At 44.0% G+C, this 23,907-nt stretch overlaps 2 protein-coding genes across 3 annotated transcripts in view; both read right to left on the bottom strand.

Moving 5' to 3' along the window:
* Positions 1–1,914: 1,914 nt before the first annotated feature.
* Positions 1,915–11,942, bottom strand: LOC137306285 (sialoadhesin-like). The gene is made up of 3 exons (XM_067975453.1): positions 11,747–11,942; positions 7,665–8,045; positions 1,915–2,173 (listed from the first exon to the last, which is right to left on the bottom strand). The coding sequence occupies exons 1-3, from the start codon at positions 11,793–11,795 to the stop codon at positions 2,169–2,171; spliced, it is 435 nt and encodes a 144-aa protein (XP_067831554.1). The 5' UTR covers positions 11,796–11,942; the 3' UTR covers positions 1,915–2,168.
* A 4,298-nt stretch (positions 11,943–16,240) lies between these two features.
* LOC137306284 (hepatic and glial cell adhesion molecule-like) overlaps positions 16,241–23,907 on the bottom strand; it is a 32,473-nt gene continuing 24,806 nt past the window's right edge. For both annotated transcript variants that reach the window (XM_067975451.1, XM_067975452.1), the window contains exons 7-8: positions 17,978–18,016; positions 16,241–17,863 (exon numbers count right to left, since the gene is read on the bottom strand). In XM_067975451.1, coding sequence (XP_067831552.1) covers positions 18,014–18,016 — 3 coding nt within the window. In that variant the 3' untranslated portion in view covers positions 16,241–17,863; positions 17,978–18,013. The remainder of the gene's footprint in view (positions 17,864–17,977; positions 18,017–23,907) is intronic.

Here is a 23,907-nt window from a genome sequence, read left to right as displayed (position 1 = left end):
CAGCCATGATCTTATCAAATGGCAGAGCAGGCTCGAGGGGCCGAACGGCCTACTCCTGCTCTTAATTCGTATGTTGGTATATAAACGTCACCAGTTGCCAATGGCACAGCCGGTTTGGTCAACATGAGAACACCCGGGTGCGGTATAACTATTGACCAACCGGACAGTGGTCACGTGGCGCTGTATCTTTCAGTGCCCGGTGGTCAACTGAAATGGACACGACAAATCGGTGCAATGGATTGTTGTGTTTTGGATTCGAGGCATTTAGTCTCGAGGCAAAGAACGAGGTCGCAAAAATGTTCCATTCAGGCATTTAATTCACAAAATGCAAACAAAATACAATTCGTCCATTTCACCGAATTTTCTATTCCTGTTCTCATGACCTTTAAAGCGAGAATCTATTTCACTGGGACTATTTGAAATTCCTCCCGACGTGTTTTCTGCAGGAATCACAATCACAATTCTGCCTCCTATCCCTTGGTACTGAGTTTCGCACTTTCCAAACTATGTCTGGATGTGACATCCGAATGTCATGAAGTCACAATATTCATTAATGAAACCATAATGAATGGAGACACTTAACTCGGAGCCACCACCCCATGTAATGAAAGATTTGCATTTCTGTAGCACCTATCACGACCTCAAGATGTCCCGAAGCGCCTTACAGCCAATGGAGTACTTTTAGGAACATAAGAACATCAGAAATAGGAGCAGGAGTAGGCCATTCGGCCCCTCGAGCCTGCTTCACCATTCAATAAGATCATGGCTGATCTTTGACCTCAACTCCACTTTCCCGCCCGATCCCCATATCCCTTGATTCCCCTAGAGTCCAAAAATCTATCGATCTCAGCCTTGAATATACTCAATGACTGAGCATCTATAGCCCTCCGGGGTAGAGAATTCCAGCCAGGGGAAACAGAGTATTTATCTGAGATATGTCCTAATCAAATGGCACGTTGGCCTTTATTGCAAGGGGGTTGGAGTACAAGAGTGAGGGAGTCTTGCTACAATTGTACAGGGCTTCGGTGAGACCACACCTGGAGTACTGTGTTCAGTTTTGGTCTCCTTACCTAAGGAAGGATATATTTGCCTTGGAGGCAGTGCATTGTAGGTTCACTAGATTGATTCCTGGGATGAGAGGGTTGTCCTATGAGGAGAGATTGAGTAGAATGGACCTACGCTCTCTGGAGTTTAGAAAAATGAGAGGTGATCTCATTGAAACATAAAAGATCCTGAGAAGGCTTGACAGGGTAGATGCCGAGAGGTTGTTTCCCCTGGCTGGTACTATTAAACAAGCAATAATAGGAATTTTGAAGTATAGTCACTGTTCTAGCGTCGCCAATTTGCAAGATCCCAATAGCAGCAATGCAATAAATGACCTGATAATCAGTTATTTTGTGATGTTGGTCCAGGAATAAATATTGGGCCCAGGACACTGGGGAGAACTCAGCTATTTGTCTCCCAATAGTGCCTTGGGGTCTTTTGTACCCCGAGAGGGCAGATGGGGCCTCCTGGGAGATGGCACCTCCAACAGTGCAGCACTCCCTCAGTAGTCCATTGAAGCATCAACCCGGATGATGTGTCCAAGTCTCTGGAGGGAGGCTGGAAGCAACAAACCTTCTAATTCACAAGCAAGAGCCCACGGCTGACAGAACAGGCGAGCCAGCAAACGAAGGCTGCAATCTGAGCCATAGGGAATTCCAGCAGAATTTATAATGTGTAGCGGTGTATTGATTATTTAGAAACTAGCTGATTTCATATTTTAAATAAAAAGAACAAAGGCATCAATGATTAAGTCTCATCCTGTGCTGTATTTGAAAAGGAGAGACCAATGGTAAAATACTAGAAAAGAGTTTGTGAATGCAATTCAAAAATACCAACAAACAGAAGTGAATTTATTAAATATTCTCTGATAGATATTCATTCTCACAAGAGTTCCTGCAGTGTTTGGAGGGAAGGGGTATTGTATCAAACCCTGCCCCCATAATGGTGTACATGGTATTCGCTTCCAGTTATGTTAATTGTTCCATGTTCACGAGTCCCCACGCTGGAAACATCCTTCACATTTTCCAGTATTCGAGAAACTTCCAGTAGCGTACGTGAATCGCAGTTGGTTTCATCGCAAGAAAAGAAAACACTTTTAGAGTTCAACTTCGATATACCCAGCGTCAATCTGTAACAAACAGTAGGGAAGGAATTGAACCTGATCTGAGCTGAACCGTTTATGTTCGGGGTCAATATATTTCTGCAGAGTGATTTGCGAAGGCGTTTGCGTCCCAATGGAATTGCGGTGAACGCTGTACGTAGTCACATCGTAAATACGTCTTTGAACATTTACATATAATCACGTCAAATTTGCAGTGTAAAAACAGGCCATTCGGCCCAACTGGTACATGCTTGTGCTTATGCTGCACACGAGCCTCCTCCCTCTCTCCATCTCACCCTATCACCATATCCTTCTATTCCTTTCTCCCTCATGTGTTTATCCAGCTTCCCCTTAAATGCATCTACACTATTCGCCTCAACTACTCCATGTGGTAGTGAGTTCCACATTCTCACCACTCTCTGGGTAAATAAGTTTCTTGTGAATTCTTTATTGGATTTATTAGTGACTATCTTATATTTATGACCCTTAGATTTGGATTCACCCACAAGCATTTTGTTCCCATTGGAGCATAGTTCGAAGCAATTTTGTGATCTCAATCCTTTACCCAAACTGAACGGGATTCACACTGCCCTAAACCCATTCCACATTAAAGCTTCTACAGCAGGTAGACAGAGGAACAGGAGTAGGCCATTCAGCCCCTCGTGCCTGCTCCGCCATTTGATAAGACCATGGCTGATCTGTGATCTAACTCCATATACCTGCCTTTGGCCCATATCCCTTAATACCTTTGGTTGCCAAAAAGCTATCTATCTCAGATTTAAATTTAGCAATTGAGCTAGTATCAATTGCAGTTGCATGTGGTGAATGCACAGTACAAAATGGACGGTGACACTGTCATAAGCTCCACCCGATATAGAGTTCCAATCTACCGCTCAACACGATTTTCTACCCCTTGAAGCATTGAAGTCGTTTGCGATAAGTTGGTTCCATGAAGTTTAGAGCAGTTACTTACATAAAACCTCCAGCGTAAGAGATTGTGGGTCATTAGTTCTCACACCATCGATTATAAATTTGCATCCCACCGTTTTCCCGTGATGTGCAGGTAAACGTGGATGAAACTGCCCACGAACTCAGAAGTTCATTCACAGTCTCTTTTCTATCTTAGCGATTCCACCAAAATGGAAAAGAACCATTGTAATCAATCCACTTCAGTTGGAGTTTGCAATTTAGGCAACTGTAGGTAATAGAACAGGTCAATCTGACTGGTTGTCCATCAGTCATTTCCCCTGAATCTGAGATATCTGGATTATCTGTAAGACGAGAAGGAAACGCATGTGTGACCGGACATCTCAATCTTAAATTTGTCGAGTGGCGATTCGATCTAAAGTCTGAGAAAGAATTAGAAGCATAATCTAATTCTATTATACTGTCTGTGTGCTCTGTATTGAAATTAAGTTACCTATTGTGAATTATCCCTTGTATAAAATAAGTAACTGCCTCGCCAATTAATATTGGCATCATTTCGTTAACCAGCATTCATTTTATCATATGAATTCATCTCATAATGAACCTTCGACCTACAATCCTGCCAAACAGTCAGACACGCAGCATTTACAATCAACATTAACTCTTTACAAATAAGGAAGAACTAATCTACCCTATTGGTTACAACACTTCCCAGTGCGATACAGACCGGGTATGTCCTAGATACCACTGCAAAACGCCTGTCATCATAGAAAGGTGAAGCTGAAGCTATAAAGAGACTGGAAAAGTATAGATATGGTAGTACCTTACTGGAGAAGAGCAGAAGGTTCCTCTAATGTAAAACTCATGATGGCTTCAGCAGAAATATCATACTGGTGGCGAGGGATCAGAATCAACAAACAAATCAGAATGTGGAAATCGGTTTTATTTTTGACACATAAATCAAATTTCCCTTTCCATTGAGATCCAATTGAAAACGGGTTGAAGGTTTTAAAGATATGTGTAGGTATGAAAAGCAAATTGCAGTCATAGAGCACCTTTTACCCTCCTAAGTAAGCCCCGAAGTGTTTTACAGCAACTGATCACTGCAACAGGCTTGGACAAATTAGGAGACAAGGGACCATTGGCGAAGAGTAAGAAGTATGAAATTAGAGAGTGTGTAGCTCACTGCATTAAACTTGGTTAGAAGGGAGGACGCGGAGAGTAGGAGTTAACAGTGGTTTCTCAGGGTGGTGGGAGATGGGCACCGATTATCTGTTCTGAGACCGATTAAATTCACGGCGAACATCAATGATTTGGGTACAGAGCAAGAGGAAATTTCGTCCAAATTTGAAGATGACACTAAAATAGGAGACATAATAAATAATATTGAAGACCAATGGAAGGATTATTGATAAGGTGTTTGGATGAGCAAAATAAAAAGTAACAAGTGGAATTGAAAGTTCATGACAGGTGGTATAATTTGGTTAAAAAATTAAATATTATACGTTTAATAGTGCAAAGCTGCGTAAAAGCGGAGGGATTTGTGCATTTGGATATTAAGACATTAAAAGCAGCACTTCAAGTGGACAAGGCTATTTACATGCTAATGGAAAACTCGGTTTTATAGCAAGAAGTATAGAATATTAAAGTCGCGTGAAATGGCGAACCTGAAGCAAACCTTAGTTGGACCACAGTTGGAGTACTGGGTGCAGTCTTGGGCTCTACGCTATAAGGTAGATATTAAAGCAAAGGAGAGAGAGCAGCACAGAATCACTGTTACGAGCAAAGCCAAATAGGAAGGAAAACTTCAAAATTGGGGTAGCTTTCCCTAGTATCATGATTCAACACAGGAGCAGGCCATTCGGCCCATCGCACCTGTGCCGGCTCTTTGGAAAAGCTTTCCAATTAGTCCCACTCCCCTTGCTCTTTCCCCATAGCCCTGCAATTTTCCACCTTCAAGTATTTATCCAATTCCCTTTTGAAAGTTATTATTGAATCTGCTTTCAGGCAGTGCATTCCAGCTCATAACAACTCGCTGCGTAAAAAAAATTCTCCTCATCTCCCCCTCTGGTTCTTTTGCCAAATATTTTAAATCTGTGTCCGCCATAGTGCAGAGGATATTGTGGAGAGATATGACAGAAATGTATGAAACTGTGACTATATGAGAGATTGCAGACAGAACCAGACTGTTTCCAGTGATTCGGGGTCTAGAATAAGGAGATAGAGAGAATAGATTAAATTTGGAACAGAAAATAAGAGATTTTTTGTCTACTTAGGTAGCCGGTTAAATGAATGGGGGGAAAGGAAGGGAGGAAGAGAGAAGGCACGTGGAATTAGATCCACTTTCCAAGTAGAGGATCAATACCAATACTGACTGCTTTGATTCCTTGTTGTAACTTTTATATAATTGTATATTTTATAGGCAAGTGTAGAGCATCTACTAATCCCAGAAACGATTCAGCGCCAAGTCTAGGGTTACATGGAACTCTAAATCTCTTGGCGAGGTTGGAGCACATGGGATTGGGGAGACAATGGCAGCATGGATAAGAGATTGGCTCGGGGACAGAGGGCGGAGAGCAGTGGTGAACGGTTGTTTTCCAGACTGGTGCCCCCCAGGGGTCAGTATTGGAACCACTGCTCTTTTTGATATGTGTTGGTGACCTGGGCTTGGGTATACGGTTACAGAGTTTGCAGATGGCACAAGGCTCGGTGAATTACAGGGCCATGGGGACAGAGCAGGGGAGTGGGACCAATTGGATAGCTCTACCAAAGAGCCGGCACAGGCACGGTAGGCCGAATGGCCTCCTTCTGTGCTGTATCATTCTATGATTCAATGATTCTGTAATTGTATGATGTTTGAATAAGGCAAATTGCACTGTTTGGCTCCAGCGGTCAGGGACAAATTGCAAAGTTTTATCTTGATGGACGTTTCCCTCTGGTTCCTCAACACCCTCAGAAGATTAGATTTTTTGGCAAAGTTAATGGTTGTAAATTGCACATGGGCTGGGGGAGAAAGGAGGCCTGATCCACATGTTGGTCGACATTGGTTCCATATTTAATGTTGGTGGCCTTGCAATTATGGTGTGGGATAATCACGCAAAGGGTGTGCCATACACTGAGTGCCTGCAGTCTATTTGGCCCTGCTGTGCTCAGACCATGGACACTCTCCCGGGCTTTCTAGGAGGGTTCAACAGAGATCAACCATTGCCTCTGGGATGCGTTGTCTGCTGATACAGTGAGTGCTGACTCTCTGCGTGCCTTCAAGGGGGAGCTGGACCAATTCTCGACTGGAGCAGACACCGTATCATATCAAAGGTAAGTGGCTTTAGAGAAAACACACGGTCCATGTGATCTCCCGGACTGGTTTCGATTGCCTGAGGGGGTTGGAGAGAAATTTTCCAGAGTATTTTTTCCCCTTGTTAGCCTTGGGTCTTTATCTGGTTGTTTGCCTCTCCCATGGCTGGAGGTGAGGGCATATCTCGACATGATGCTCCATCTGTCATTAATGTGGGGCAGGCTTGATGGACCAGATGGTCTTTTCCTGCCCGTCAATTTCGTATTTTCGTAAGAGCACGAACCTCGATTGTTTTCCCACCACCTCGGCCCAAATCAGGCCAAATATATCACTGCGATGGAAATCAGCATCGAGGAGCGATTGCACTGGGAGCTTCTCGTCTACAGAGTTCAGTTCCACAGCAGTGGTTGTGCAGACCAACTGAACTGTGCAGTCAGTATTTGCAAATGGTATGTTGGCCTTTATTGCAAGGGGGTTGGAGCACAAGAGTAAATAAGTCTTGCTACAATTGTACAGGGCTTTGGTGAGACCACATCTGGAGTACTGTGTATAGTTTTGGACTCCTTACCAAAGGAAGGATATATTTGCCTCATAACCCGTACAATGAAGGTTCGCTAGATTGATTCCTGGGATGAGAGGGTTGTCCTATGAGGAGAGATTGAGTAGAATGGCCTTATATTCTCTGGAGTTTAGAAGAATGAGAGGTGATCTCATCGAAACATATGGAATTTGTGAGAGGGCTTGAAAGGGTAGATGTTGAGAGGCTGTTTACCCCGGCTGGAGGGTCTAGAACTAGGGGGCATATTCTCAGGATAAAGGTTAGGTCATTTAGGACTGAGATGAGGAAGAATGTCTTCACTCAGAGGGCTGTGAAGCTTTGAAATTCTCTATCCCAGAGGGCTGTGGATGCTGAGTCGTTGAGTATATTCAAGACTGAGATGGATAGATTTTTAGACTCTAGGGGAATCAAGGGATATGGGGATCAGGCGGGAAAGTGGAGTTGAGGTTGAAGATCAGCCATGATCTGATTGAACGGCAGAGCAGGCTCGAGGGGCCATATGGCCTACTCCTGCTCCTATTTCTTATGTTCTTATGTAGCTAACCTAAGGATGGAAGTGGGTATTTGAGTCACAATATATCAGAGAATTGGATAATAATCATCTCGTCTTTCATCTACACCCTATGTTTCTATTACCCTTTGAGTTAAGGAGGGACATCACCTCATTTGCATGCTCGAGGCATTCACACTGAAGAGCTAGAATAATAAAAACATGAATAAATGGGAAAGAAACTTACCTAAAACAGAAAGAGAAATCTTAGACTCGGAGATCTGAGATGTATCATTAAACCAAGGAAACGACACGTTTACCCTGAAGTAATGTACACCCTCGTCACTCTTTCTGATATCCTTTATCAGTAAGGAACATTGTTTATTACTGAGGTTGCCCATAAATTCAACTCTCCCACTGTAGTTAGAGTGGCTCCCAACTGGATCTCCCGAATTGTAGAGAATAGAGAACTCAGAGATACTTAGATGAGGATCCTCCATTAACCACATCGCTATTGGGCTTCTGTCGTAAACTGGATGTTTGACCGTACAAGGAATCATTGCACACGAGCCGGTCACAGTCGACAGAAATTGCGGCATCACCACGGACCATGGAATGCCGCAAAGAACTGAGAAAAAAAAATTACACACTCTTTAAGTGTTTATCCAATATCCATTCTAATACTGCTTAAATATTTATTAATATATCCATTAAACTACGAAAGAACCGCTCACTACATTTCAATAGCAGTTAAAATTCCCTTTAACGATCCATTCAAATACCAATTAAATACCATTCCCAATATCCATTTAACTGTCCATCGCACAACCTATTTTATACGTGTTTTAAAAACCATTCTCTCCACCAAAAAGTAAGTGGATGTCCATTAAAATTTCCATTTAACTTACATTAATGTAAATATATGTTGCATGTCTATTCAATATTCATTAAATTAGCCAGTAAATGCACATTACCACAGATAGTAAGCGAAGGGGTGGGGCCAATTAGGGACCAAAAAAGAGATATACGCATGGAGACAGAGGGCATGGCAGAGGTACTAAATGAGTACTTTGCGTCTGTCTTTACCAAGGAAGAAGATACGGCCAAAGCCACAGTAAAGGAGGAGGTAGTTGAGATACTGTATAGGATAAAAGTTGATAAAGAGGAGAAAGTCCAAAGGCTGGCTGTACTTAAAATAGATAAGTCACCCGGTCTGGATGGGATGCATCCCAGGTTGCTGAGGGAAGTAAGGGTGGAAATTGCGGAGGTACTGGCCATAATCTTCCAAACATCTGTAGATATGGGAGTGGTGCCAGAGGACTGGAGAATTGCAAATGTTACACCCTTGTCCAAAAAAGGGTGTAAGGATAAACCCAGCAACTATAGGCCAGTCAGCTTAACCTCGCTGGTGGGGAAGCTTTTACAAACAATAATCCCGAACAAAATTAATAGTCACTTGGACAAGTGTGGATTAATAAGGGAAAGCCAGCATGGATTTGTTAAAGCCAAATCGTGTTTATCGAACTTGGTTGACTTTTTTGAATGAGGCAACAGAGAGTGTCGATGAGGGCAATGTGTTTGATGTTGTGTTTATGGACTTCCAAAAGGTGTTTGATAAAGTGCTACATAATAAGTTTCTCAATAAAAGTGAAGCCCATGGAATAAAAGAGGCAGTGGCAACATGGATACAAAATTAACTAAGGGTCAAGAAACAGGGAGTAGTGGTGAACGATTGAACTTCTGACTGGAGGGAGGTGTACAGTGGTGTTCCCCAGGGGTCGGTGCTGGGACCACTGCTTTTCTTGATATATATTAATGACTTGGACTTGGGTGTACAGGGCACAATTTTCAAATTTGCAGATGATACAAAACTTGGAAGTGTAGTAAACAGTGAGGAGGATAGTGATAGACTTCAAGAGGATATAGACGGGCTGGTGGCATGGGCGGACCGTGGGGTGCTAAATTGGACAATGTAGCGCCCGTTATTTCAGCGCAACACGGCCTCTATGACATCCAAGATGGCATCTTGGATGCGCACGCATGTTTCCAGCGTGACATGCACCAGACGCCATCTTGGTATAGGAGTTGGCGCAGGCGCAGATAACGAACGCTAGAATCATGTAAAGTAGGGAGAAAATGGCTTCAATCAGTGTGAAACGCTGATTTAAAGTGATAGACACCATTTTGGGACTTAACGCTCAACTCAATGTACAGTCTTAACCCCGACCATCTGAGCGTGTCTTAGAGTGCCTGGAGGACCCCCCCCACCAGCGCTATTTAAAGGGACCATGCAGGATTTACAGGTTAGTGGCTGGATTGTTGCTTCTGGCTGCCGAGACATTTGTAACTGTTTTTGGAGGTCTCCTATACTTGAATACTTGGACTACGGACATAACCTAACATTTAGAGCCAGGACGTACAGGAGTGAAGTTAGGAAATGCTTCTACACGCAAAGGGTGTGAGAAGTTTGCAAAGCTCTTCTGCAAACGGCAGCTGATGGTAACTCAATTCTGAATTCTAAATCTGAGATTGATAGATTTCTGTGAACCAAGGGTATTAAGGGATATGGGGCTAAGGCGGGTATATGGAATTAGGTCACAGGTCCACCATGATCTCATTGAATGGCAGAACAGGCTCGAGGGGCTGAATGCCACTGCCACTTGCTGCCTACTGATATGCGCCACCTTCTCCTGCAAGAAAGCGGGGCGTGTGCCTGAGTGATGTGCCTGTCATGGTTGAATAGCTGCCAGTGTGTGTGGCCTGTGAGTTGTGGGTCGGTGGTTTGCAATAGTGGTAATGTGTGAGGGTCAGAGGATGCATCTGATTGGAAGAGTTGAGTACTGATGGAATGAGTTTGTTGGTAGGTGGGTGTTGGGTGTAGTGTGTGGAGCAGTGGATGCAGCTAGTGGTGCAATTGGTAGGAGATGCCACTTGACAGTTGACCTCACTCAACTTGACCACTCATGTCAAAGCATTGAACTTCTTCCTGCACTGCATCCATGTTCATGATGCTGTGCCCCTGGCATTGACTTCATCCCCTACTGCCTCCCACTGCCTTTTGGGCATATGTCTGGAGGGCCTCTTGCTCCCCACCCCCTCCGTGGGTATAGGATGTCCCTCCTTCTGTCCACCTCTTGCATCAAGACCTCTGGTGCATCAGCAGAGAACCTTGGTGCACGGACTCTCAGATCAGCAGTTTGGCGAGGTCTGGCATGCAGATTGGAGGATGTGGGATTTAGTGGTGTGCAACCTTTATTCAATGTTTTAACATAACTCATCAGTATGTAAACATAGGGATGGGACCTGCATCTGTGCTTTACGTGTGCAGTGTTTGATCTCTATTCAGACTCCCTGCAGACAGCAGGCTGTTATATTCAGCAAGCAACAGGTAGCAGCTCCCTTTAAGAGATTTCTAACAGACAGCCTGCCTTTAAGAGACTGGAGCTCCCCTGCTGGTGGAAAGTGCGAATTGCATGGAATCCTCATTCACGCTGATTTCCAACGCAGATTGCAGGTAAGTCCTCAGACTTGACGAAAATCTCATCCTGCCCGCGCAGTGACCATTGGGCGCGGGGTAATAGCGGATCGTGCTACCCCCGCCCCAAAACAGGCCCGATCCAATTTTCCCCCTGTGGTCTTCTGGTACGTTGCTTAAATGGCCATTCTTTGTGTGTGAGACTGGACATTAAATGTTGGTGGGCTATTCAACTGCTGGAGGGAAGCAGGGAGTAAAAGTCTAACCCAATGCCGTCATTGCCAGGAGGAGTCACTGGATTCAGGAGTTCAGAAGCAGAACTCTGACCAGTTCTTCTTCCCCGCCTCTCAACTAAGGATTATTGAGGCCAATCGTATCAGCCCTGACTGTGATTGGCTAACTCGACACTTGGCGGAGATGAAAGGTTGGACCTTCCTGGTCTGTATGGCGCATTGGACCAACTCCATCTTTGAAATCAAATTACTTTAAAACACCAACCTTTTGCAAGAAGGAACAATCTGGGGCCTTTCACGACCTCAGGATGTTCCAAAGCGCTTTAAAGACAATGAAGCACTATTGATGTGTAGTCCCTATTGCAGTAAAGGAAAACGCAGCAGCCAATTTGCGCACAGCAAGATCCCACAAACAGCAATGAGATAATGACCAGGTATTGTTTGGGGATAGGTGTCGGAGAGCATGTTTCCATCCATGCAAATCCCAGATCCAGCGAACAATTGGTGAAACCACCAACCCAGCACTTGTAACCTGACTGTTGATGCAAGTTTACCTCCATTGCAAAGAGTCTCATTGCGCCAACTCTGGTGGCTTCTGTAAAGACAAAGTAAACGATTTACCTTCTGTAAACGGCAGGACAACGAGGAAGGAAAATCCGAAGCACTTCATGAGTGGGCATAATTCAGGTTTACACCGATAGATTCAGAAATGGAGTTCAGGATAAGAAAAGACGAGACGCCACTCGCTCTCGGTGTTCAATATCACGGAGCTAGCCTGGGAAGATTGTGGGAAGATTATCAAGGAGTTTGTGGTGGCCGATTTTATCCAGTCTGGACAAGCACTCGACAGTGGCAGTTCACCCTCTAGGGACCGTGGACTGATGGCACTACCTGCAAATGCTGCACAGACTCCCCTTGCACAAACAAAAGCATCTGTTGAGCAGATGTATCCTGGATGTTTGAAATACAGAAGTGTGCCTGGGATTTCCCTGCCATGTGTTATAACAGGAGTAGGAGAATTAGTCAGGGTGCACATGGGCGGTTTATATCTAGGCGAAAAACCTTCTTTTCTTCACATTTACAAGGACGCACGATAAATATGTCAGTGTTTCCAGAAACTTATTTTAGAAAATATGCAACAAATAACTCCCACCTCTCTCTGGAGCTCTCGATTTCACACGTCTTTATTTGTAATTGTGGCATTTGTTGTGAAATGACCAACATACAAATTGCAAAACTCAGCATCTCAGCGTCTTTTAATAATTCTGGGCAACCAATATTCCGGCCATAAAACACAGCAACCACTTGACTAGCTCATAGAACCATAGAATTATGTCAACTGGGTACGGTAGCATAGTGGTTATGTTACTGGACTGGTAATAGCCCCGGACTAAAAATCTATGAGTTCATAATCCTGCTACAACAGCTGGGGAATTTAAATTCAATTAATTAAATACACATCTTCATTTAATTTCAGTCTATGATCTATACTTATAAACAATCCCTGAAGGTAGCAGGGCAGGTAGATAAGGTGGTTAAGAAAGCATACGGCATACTAGCCTTTATTTGCCAAGGTATAGAATATAAGAACATGCTAGAACTGTATAAAACACTGGTTAGGCCATAGCTAGAGTACTGCATACAGTTCTGCTCACCACATTACAGGAGAGATGTGATTGCACTAGAGAGGGTGTCGAAACTTAACACTATACCAATGCACTAACACACTCAGACCAGTATCACAAAGGGAAAAGTTTTACTTTAATTGACTTGTATACAAGGGAAGAGCGCCCTCAAGCAAACGTTGAAGGCACAGCTTCTTCGAGTCAGTGAGACAGCTTCATGTTTATACAGTTAATCGTGTACGCCCACCTGTCGTAGAATATGGGCGTACATGTACATTCTTTATTGGTTCAGGTAGTTGGTCAATCAAGTAGTGAGCCTGCCCCCTCTGGACGTCCATAGCTCATTCCTATATTGGCACGTAGGCCTCGTAGGCCTGAGCACACTATCCTCCCTACATTCCTGAGCTGGTTATCAGTAGGACTGAAGTCAGTCTCGAGGCCACATGACCTTTGAAGAAACTGTATTCTCATTATATTTTATAGTCAGCAATACCCTTATCCGCTCGGGGGGGGGGTGGGGGCAGACAGTACTAAGCACCTGCTCAGCTAACTTAATTATCAACATACCAAGGCTTAAACGTAATTACACAATTGTGCCTTTCTGTGTGTGTGTGTGCTGTAGCTACCCCATTATGGGAGCCAAAGAGTTAATATGGTCAAATATCCATCATGCATTTCTTCTTTTTTATGGTTTAAGGGTATTAGAAAGTTAATTTGGTCAGGTATCTCTTTATGCATTTCCACAAGGGTACAGAGGAGATTTGAGAGGATGTTGCCAGGACTGGAGAATTTTAGCTATGAGGAAAGATCGGATAGGCTGGGGTTGTTTTCTTTGGAACAGAGGAGGCTGAGGGGAGATTTAATGGAGGGATATAAAATTATGAGAGGCCTAAGTAGAGTGGATAGGAAGGACCTATTTCCCTTAGCAGAGAGGTCAATAACCAGGGGGCATAGATTTAAAGTAATTGCTAGGATTAGAGGGGAGCTGAGGAAATAATTTTTCAGCCAGAGGGTGGTGGGGGTCTGGAACTCACTGCCTGAAAGGGTGGTAGAGGCAGAAACCCTCAACTCATTTAAAAGGTGCTTGGATATGCACATGAAGTGCCATAATCTACAAGGCTACAGACCAAGAGCTGGAAAGTGGGATTCGGATGAATAGCTCTTTTTCAGCCAACACAGACATGATGGGCCAAATGGCCTCCTTCTCTGCCTTAAATTTCTATGAATCTATGAATCCATACTCCTAGAATAGATCCATTAATGAATACCCTTGGCTAAGATGTGGGCTGAATTTGAACTGTTTTCAGTTCACTGAAAATACAAATTGGAGATACTCTTCAGGTATCAGTTATTAATGGTGCCAGCTCGCACCGCACCCAGCGCCTCTCTTAGTCTCAGTTACTCTTACAACAATCCCATTTCATGCACTAGCTTGAGGTTTGAAGTGTTCACCCCTTTGTGGCCTCTCTACGAATTGCTGTCACTTTAATGCTGAATTAAAGAGGGCCCATTTTGATATGAGCTCCCTATCTGCATGGCACTGCTCAAAGTCTTCATATTAAATCCTTACGGCCATCAACGAGACTAGATTCCATTACATATTATTGGGTTAGTTTTCAACTGGTGTAGTTAGGGTGAGGTCGACATTCTCAAGCTCACTTTAAAGTGCCAGTGCCCCTCTACCATAATATCTAGTACTTTCATGCATTAAGACTATTAATGGTAACCTATACATTTTTACACTGTTCTAACATTAGTTCTGCATTTCCAATGTGCAGCTGTCCGAGGTTTTCTGTTGGAACATTATAGTCAAAATTAGAATCGATGAGCTCATGGTTTTGTTCAGATGGAGTTCTTCTTTTTGGGTTTTGTTTGCATGATAAACAATGGAAAATCGTCAGCTTTGAAATTATCTCTCAATGAAATATCGAACTGGTTTTGAAATGGCACTGTGTGACGATGCTGAATTAAAGATGAGCCATTTTGATCTGCGCTCTGCTCAAACTCTTCATGTCAAACCCTTATAGCCATTAATGAGACTAGATTCCATTACCTTGGAACCATAGAACCATAGAAAAGATACAGCACGGAAGGGGGCCATTCGGCCCATCGTGTCTGCGCCGGCTCGAAGAACAACCCATTCTAATCCCACCTTCCAGCACCCGGTCCGTAGCCCTGCAGCTTACAGCACTATAGATGCAGGTCCAGGTACTTTTTAAAAGAGTTGAGGGTCCCTGCCTCTACCACCAATTTGGGCAGCGAATTCCATACACCCACCACCCTCTGGGTAAAAAAGTTTTTCCTCGTGTCCCCTCTAATCCTTCCGCCAATCAGCTAGTTCTTGAACTCTCCGCGAGGGGAAACAGGTACTTCCTGTCTACTCTATCTAGGCCCCTCATAATTTTGTACACCTAAATCAAGTCTCCCCTCAGCCTCCTCTGCTCCAAGGAAAACAACCCCAGCCTATCCAATCTCATATTGCATATTATTGGGTTGAATTTTCACTCTGATAATCGCGTACAAGTGATAAACTAGTCTTGAAATGCCAGTGTCAGAATAGTGTAGGAATTCTAAACAGGCCATGAAAACACATTGACTTAGATTTTTCACTTGCCCCCCAGGGATGGAAACAGGCATTACTGATTCACCACTCATTGCAAAACCACCCCATTTTAATTTCCATTAATTTTACTACAAATGAAAATCGACGGTTTCTATAACGGGCAGCCGATCCACAACTCAATTTTTGTACCGGGGGGAGGTTAAGTTGATAATTTACCCCGGTGTATTATTACACTGCTAATATGAAGTTCAAGATTTTTTTTTATTCGTTCATGGGATGTGGGTGTCGCTGGCGAGGCCGGCATTTATTGCCCATCCCTAATTGCCCTTGAGAAGGTTACAGGAGTTGTCCAATGAAAGCCACAAGTATAATTGCAGTAAGGAGCCAAATCCTGAAGTCAATCAGAGGTTAATTGCTGTAGGTTAAGGAAGATTATAGATTGGCAGGCGCTTCTCATATACATGTTCAGTCCCAGATCCGAATTTGGTTTAGCACTGACTGGTGAGGTGATCTGTGCTCAGTTCCAAGGCCCAGTTTGGTTTAACACTGACTGGTGAAGTGATCTGTGCTCAGTCTCAGTTGATCCCAAAATTCACCAATACATAGCCCCAATCAACAAGATCGATCTTTGGAGCACTCGCCTCTCTGCCAGTAATGACACCTCTTGCCAACACCGAAAATGTATTTGAGTGATACCATGAATGAGGTAGATAAGCTGTCACAATATAATTGGAGCTGCACCATATCCTTCGCACTGTATAGGGACAGGCTGCTTGGAACCAGCAGCATTAAAGGGCTGAAACCAAGGTGGAATATACAGCCGCAATAACTAACACAGATTAGAAATTCACTTAAAAATAAATCACTGTTTATTGTTAACTACAAAAACTTTTTTTCTTTGTAAACCAGCATTGCCATTCCCTGTTAATGTGATTTGATCAATATTATAAACAGAGCATTTAAGAAATGCCACAAACTAGATTACAACTCCAACATTATCCACAATTATGCCGTAATTGATAGCATTCCATTTCCAGTTTAGTATCATGTAATCTGTTATATTTTAATTGGTTTTGCAACTATTAAAACCGAGATAATAACGTGATCTATTGGGCTAGAAATTCGTCTAAGATAGTGGCCCGAAACGGGTGTTATTACATGGCCGCTTGTTATAGGCCCTATTTGATATTCACTTCTATTGAGGAAAATTGGACTGGGCGGGAATTATAACAGGCGGTCGATACGATTACCGCCCGGACTAATTTCAACTCAAAGTGTGCGTTGATGGGTCCCAGTGAATGGATGGAAATTTCATCCACACAAGTAGAGAACGGTCACTGAGCAGAGTCGGTAGAGAAACATCGGTGCGTTGAAGCTACACCAGTCAGCATTTTGAGGAGAGGACCAGAGGCAAAAAACGAGGTATGTATAAATTCACCCAGGGAGACAGACATACATATACAGGCTCACAAACGCACAGATACCCGCACAGACTCGCATACACGCATTCTCTCCCAGACAAGCACGCATAGAAAGATGAACGGTCTCCCAGACAGAGACAGACTCACTGGTACACACATAGATGCACAGGCAGATACAAACATCTGGAAATAATCACATGTACTCAGAGATTTATAGGCAGGCTCAAACACAGCGTTACCAAGCAAACATAGCCCGGACGAGACCGCAGGAAGAATGAACTGTCCATCAACTAGATAGGTGTTTTATTGAAATATAAATGAATTGTAAAGAGAAACTAATAATGCAACATTATTTATGTAAAAACTGCAAATGCTGGGAATTTGAAATAAATACAGAAAATAATAATAATAGAATCCAGGTCAGTGAACATTTGCAAACGCACATGAGACAATTTCCATCATATATTTTGTATGTTTACATTTGTCTGTTCCTTCCAGAATTCCTTAATTTACTTGGCAAAACAGCCCACAATTGTAAAACCACACAGTGTTTGACAGGAGAGCAGGAAACACACAGGAACCTTGAAAGCGATTCATAGAAAAAAGAAAGACTCGCATTTCGATAATGCCTCTGAATGTCCTCAAACAATTTACAGCCCATGGTGTGCATTTGAAGTGTAGTCACTATTGCTCCCACAAACAGCAATGTGATAATGACCAGACAATCTGTTGTAGTGATGTTGGTCGAGGGCCCAGGGCACCGGGGAGAACTCCCCTGCTCTTCTTCGAAATAGCGGCCGTGGGATCTTTTACCTCCACCTGAGAGAGCAGACGGGGCCTCGGTTTGGCGTCTCATCCCAAAGCCAGCAGACAGCACTTCCGACAGTGCAGCACGCCCTCAGTACTGCACTGGAGTGCATTTAGGAAAACGAACGAGCATTGTCTCCAAACAAGATGCAAACCGCCCTACGAAATTGATGGGGGAAATCCACAGGGACTTTAGAGGAAGGTTAAGTGTCAGAGTAACAATCAGGGTGCAAACAGAATGAGATGTGTTTCCTTCTAATCATCTTCCTCCTTAGGCCTTTCATCCGAGACCCTTAAACATTGGAGACATGGATTTCTCCGCCTAAAGGAAAGAGGGAGGGGCAAAATGAGAATGAACTAGACGGTGAAACAAAAAATAGCCTTCACAAAATGTTGATCATTCAGCATGCGAAGGAATAGAATGAAGATAACTTACTTCCTGGTTCTCATGCTTGCCGATTTTCGTTTATCTCTACTTAAAACGCAAGAAAAGGTGTTAAATTAGCTAATACTTCAAGCAAATCCTACACTCTTGGTTGGACATTTTGTTTAATTTCATAGCCTCTTGTGTAAATCCTACTGCTCCTCACGGCGAGGAATGAACATTTGATGAATTCTTTCACCTACAATTTTGAAAGCGATTTTAACCTGGAGGATTTTGGACTTCTCAATACCAGGTTTAAGGAGACTGAAAGGATGGGCTAGAAATCCTGCATTATTTGCCTGCTGGAGGAGCCGAGTTTGGCTAAAAGTATTAATTCAACAAAGGAACTGTTAAACTGACTGTTCATGGCGGCATGCTGGGAAGGTTGGCCACATTCGGAAAATGTTATTCAGACTGTGTGGAAGGCTATGGATAAGGAGGCCTTGAGAGACTGTGGGAAATCGTTAGAACACCAGCTGCCATTTCCATATCATCAGTCTGCGTAACCGTGGGCAAGTGAGAGGGGAAAGTTACTGAAAAGCTTTCCTTTGTATGCGAGAATGGTATAAGAGCAGCCATGCTAATGTGAAAGAAGGGAGTTGTACTACTGACTTAATGATTGCATGAATCTTCATTTGTAAAACTGTTGAGTTTTAATGTTAATAAAAACAATTCTTAGAAAAGTTTACAGCCTTGGTTGTTCTTATCTCTGATTACATAGACGAGTTAAGAGAGGGTTAACTACAAACCTATTTAATGTAAAAATCTGATTTCTTAGTTCATTGCTGCACAGCTAGGGAACATTACTGTCGTTGATATTGTGGTAGACGACGTACCCAGACGCCATGGGCTCAAATCGTATGATGGCAAGTTAAGAAATTGAATTAAATAAGATCTGGGAAATTATGGGCAGGCATCAGAAAAATGACCATGAAAGCTGTCGGATTGTCATCAAAAATCTTCTGATTCACTAATGTACATCAGGACACTTAGAAAATGATAATATGATTGGGCAGAGTCAACACTGTTTTATGAAAGGGAAATCGTGTTTGACAAAACCATTTAGAGTTTTTTTTGAGGGAGTAACGAGCAGGGTAGATAAGGGGGAACCACTGGACGTAACGTATTTAGATTTTCAAAAGGCATTCGATAAAGTGCCACATCAGAGGTTGTTATGCATGATTAGGGCTCATGGGATTGAGGGTAATATTTTAGCATGGATTAATAGTTGGTTAACAACAGAAAACAGAGAGCAGGAATAAACGGGTCATTTTCTGGTTGGCAGGTTGTAACTAGTGGGGTGCCGCAAGAATCAGTGCTTGGGCCTCAGCTCTTTACAATCTATATTAATGACTTTGATGAAGGGACCAAGTGTAATGTATCCAAGTTTGCTGATGATACAAAGCTAAGTGGGAAAGTAAGCTGTGAGGAGGACACAACAAGTCAATCAAGGGCTAAGTGAGTGGGCAAGACGGTGGCAGATGGAGTATAATGTGGGGAAATGTGAGGTTATTCACTTTGGTAGGAAAAATAGAAAAACAGAAAATTGTTTGAATGGTGAGAAACTATTAAATGTTGGTGTTTAGAGAGATTTGGGTGTCCTTGTACATGAAACACAGAAAGTTAACATGCAAGTACAGCAAGGACTAAGGAAGGCAAATGGTATGTTGGCCTTATTGCAAGGGGATTGGAATACAAAAGTAAGGAAGTCTTGCTGCAGTTGTACAGGGCTTTGTTGAGACCACATCTGGGGTACTGTGTACAATTTTGGTCTCCTTACCTAAGGAAGGATATACTTGCCTTAGAGGCGGTACAACAAAGGTCCACTAGATTTATTCCTGGGATGAGAGTGGAATAGTGGAGTCCCGCAGGGATCGGTCTTGGGGCCTCAATTATTCACAATATTTATTAACGACTTAGATGAAGGCATAGAAAGTCTCATATCTAAGTTTGCCGATGACACAAAGATTGGTGGCATTGTAAGCAGTGTAGGTGAAAACATAAAATTACAAAGGGATATTGATAGATTAGGTGAATGGGCAAAACTGTGGCAAATGGAATTCAATGTAGGCAAATGTGAGGTCATCCACTTTGGACCAAAAAAAGGATAGAACAGGGTACTTTCTAAATGGTAAAAAGTTAAAAACAGTGGATGTCCAAAGGGACTTAGGGGTTCAGGTACATAGATCATTGAAGTGTCATGAACAGGTGCAGAAAATAATCAATAAGGCTAATGGAATGCTGGCCTTTATATCTGGAGGACTGGAGTACAAGGGGGCAGAAGTTATGCTGCAGCTATACAAAACCCTGGTTAGACCGCACCTGGAGTACTGTGAGCAGTTCTGGGCACTGCACCTTCGGAAGGACATATTGGCCTTGGAGGGAGTGCAGCGTAGGTTTACTGGAATGATACCCGGACTTCAAGGGTTAAGTTACGAGGAGAGATTACACAAATTGGGGTTGTATTCTCTAGAGTTTCGAAGGTTAAGGGGTGATCTGATCGAAGTTTATAAGATATTAAGGGGAACGGATAGGGTGGATAGAGAGAAACTATTTCCGCTGGTTGGGGGTTCTAGGAGTAGGGGGCACAGTCTAAAAATTAGAGCGAGAGCTTTCAGGAGTGAGATTAGAAAACACTTCTACACACAAAGGGTGGTAGAAGTTTGGAACTCTCTTCTGCAAACGGCAATTGATACTAGCTCAATTGCTAATTTTAAATCTGAGATAGATGGCTTTTTGGCAACCAAAGGTATGAAGGGATATGGGCCAAAGGCAGGTATATGGAGTTAGATCACAGATAAGCCATGATCTTATCAAATGGTGGAGCGGGCTCGAGGGGCTGAATGGCCTACCCCTGTTCCTATGTTCCTATGAGAGGGTTGTCCTATGAGGAAAGATTGAGTAGAATGAGCCTATATTCTCTGGAGTTTCGATGAATGAGAGGTGATCTCATTGAAACATATAAGATTCTAACAGATGCTGAGCAGATGTTTCTCCTGGCTGGAGAGTCTAGAACTAGGGGACATAGGGTGCCAAATTGGGCCGTGTCGGGCCATTTGTTTCGGCGCTACACGGCCTCCTGAAGTGCCAAGGTGGCATCTTGGCTGTGCACGCACGTTTCCAGCGTGATGTGCGCCGGACGCCATCTTGGTATAGGAGTTAGCGCAGGCGCAGATAACGAACGCCAGAAGCATGTAAAGTTAGGAGAAAATGGATACAATCGGTGTGCAATGGGGATTTAAAGTGATACACACCATTTTGGGACTTAACGCTCAACTCAATGCACAGTCTTAACCCCGACCATCTGAACGTGTCTTAGAGTGCCTGGAGGACCCCCCACCGGCGCTATTTAAAGGGACCATGCAGGGTTTACAGGTTAGTGGCTGGATTATTGCTTCTGGCTGCCGAGACGTTTGTAACTGTTTTTGGAGGTCTCCTATACTTGAATACTAGGACTAGGGGACATAGACTCACATTTAGAGCCAGGACGTGCAGGAGTGAGGTTAGGAAATACTTCTCCCTGCAAAGGGTGGGAGAAGATTGCAAAGCTCTTCTGCAGACGGCAGTTGATGCTAGCTCAATTGTGAATGTTAAATCTGAGATTGATAGATTTCTGTGAACCAAGGGTATTGAGAGATATGGGGCAAAGTCGGGTATATGGAGTTAGGTCACAGGTCCACCATGATCTCATTAAATGGTGGAACAGGCTCGAGGGGCTGAATGCCACTGCAACTTGCTGCCTCCTGATATGCTCTACATTCTCCTGCAGAAAGCAGAATGTGTGTCTGGGTGATGTGCCTGTCGTGGTCGAATAGCTGCCAGTGTGTGTGGCCTGTGAGTTGTGGATGGGCGGATTGCAACAGTGGTAATGTGTGAGGGTGAGAGGAAGCATCTGATTGGAAGAGTTGAGTACTGATGGAAAGAGTTTGTTGGTAGGTGGGTGTTGGGTGTAGTGTGTGGAGCAGTGGATGCGGCTAATGGTGCAGTTGTTAGGAGATGCCCCTTGACAGTTGACCTCACTCACCTTGACCACTCATGTCAAAGCATTGAACTTCTTCCTGCACTGCATCCATGTTCATGATGCTGTGCCCCTGGCATTGACTTCATCCCCGACTGCCTCCCACTGCCTCTTGGGTATATGTCTGGAGGGCCTCTCCACCCCCCCTGCCCCCACCCTCCATATATAGGATGTCCCTTCTTTCTGTCCACCTCTTGAACGAAGGCCTCTGGTGCATCAGCAGAGAACCTTGGCGGACGGACTCTCGCGGGCCTGGTACAAACTCAGATCGGCAGATTGGTGAGGTCTGGCATGCAGATTGGAGGGTGTGGGATTTAGTGGTGCGCAACCTTTATTCAATGTCTTAGCATAACTCATCAGTGATGTAAAGATAGGGTTAGGACCTGCATCTGTGCTTTACGTGTGTGATGTCTGATCTCCATTCAGACTCCGTGCGGACAGCAGGCTTTTATATTCAGCAAATAACAGGTACCAGCTACCTTTAAGAGATTTCTAACAGACAGTCTGCCTTTAAGAGATTGGTGCTCCCCCTGCTGGTGGAAAGTGTGAATTGCATGGAATCCTCGTTCAACGCAGATTTCCAACGCAGATTGCAGGTAAGTCCTCAGGCCGGATGAAAGTCTGGTCCTGCCTGCGCAGGGGCCATTGGCATGGGGTAATAGCGGATTAAGCTACCCCCGCCCAATAATAGGCCATGTCCAACTTTTTTCCCCTATAGTCTCAGGATAAGGGGTCTGCCATTTTGGACTGAGATGAGGAGGAATTTCTTCACTTAGAGGGTTGTGAATCTTCAGAATTCTCTATCCCAGATGGCTGTGGATGCTCAGCCATTGAGTATAGTCAGACCAAGATCGATAGATATTTGGACACGAAGGGAATCAAGGGATGTGGGGATAGAACGGCAAAGTGGAGTTGAGGTCGAAGATTAACCATGACCATATTGAATGGCGGAGCAGGCTCGAGGGGCCGAATGGCCTACACCTGCTCCAATTTCATATGCTCTTCTGTTCTCATGAACAGGAAACCATCACCACTGCCCGGTCTGGCCTACACGTGACTCCAGTCCCATGTTATATGGTTTACGAGTAATGCTCCAGGAAGCCACTCAACAGTAGTTTTTTTTACTCATTCATGGGATGTGGGCGTCGCTGGCGAGGCCGGCATTTATTGCCCATCCCTAATTGCCCTTGAGAAGGTGGCGGTGAGCCGCCTTCTTGAACCGCTGCAGTCCTCTGCCCGATCCCCATATCCCTTGATTCCCTTAGAGTCCAAAAATCTACCGATCTCAGTCTTGAATATACTCAACGACTGAGCATCCACTGCCCTCTGGGGTGGAGAATTCCGAAGATTCACAACCCTCTGAGTGAAGAAATTCCTCCTCATCTCAGTCCTAAATGGCCGAGCCCTTATCCTGAGACTATGGGGGGGGGGGGGGGGAAATTGGATATGGCCTATTATTGGGCGGGGGTAGCGTGATCCGCTATTACCCCACACCTGGCCCCTGCTCAGGCAGGACCAAACATTCGTCAGCAACCTCCATGAGGAAGAAGGCCCAACATCACCTTTTCAGGGCAACTAGGAGTGGGTGATAAATGCAGCCTTGCCAGCGTCACCCATGTCCTGAGAACAAATAAAAGAAACATTGCTAGTGTTGATGAACATGCAAATTATCAATCAAGGTACAGTTTTCGGATGGCGCGGAGTATGTCCACTTGCAGGGGACCTTGTCAGACAATCAAGTGAGAAGATGGTTCCATGTGAACAACCCAGAATTCCATTCGGCCAGTCAAATTCACCAACCACGGTGACCTTTGATCTGGGCCCATGTTCCAACATTTCCTGGGTGAGAATGGATCCCAAATGGATCCATTTTCTGAGCCTGGGAAAGCTCTGAACGTTTTTTATCATCCAATGAGGATAAATG

This window comes from Heptranchias perlo, chromosome 42 (assembly GCF_035084215.1).
Source record: "Heptranchias perlo isolate sHepPer1 chromosome 42, sHepPer1.hap1, whole genome shotgun sequence".
In the NCBI taxonomy this organism is placed as follows: domain Eukaryota; kingdom Metazoa; phylum Chordata; class Chondrichthyes; order Hexanchiformes; family Hexanchidae; genus Heptranchias; species Heptranchias perlo.
This window is presented reverse-complemented; position numbering and strand designations above follow the sequence as displayed.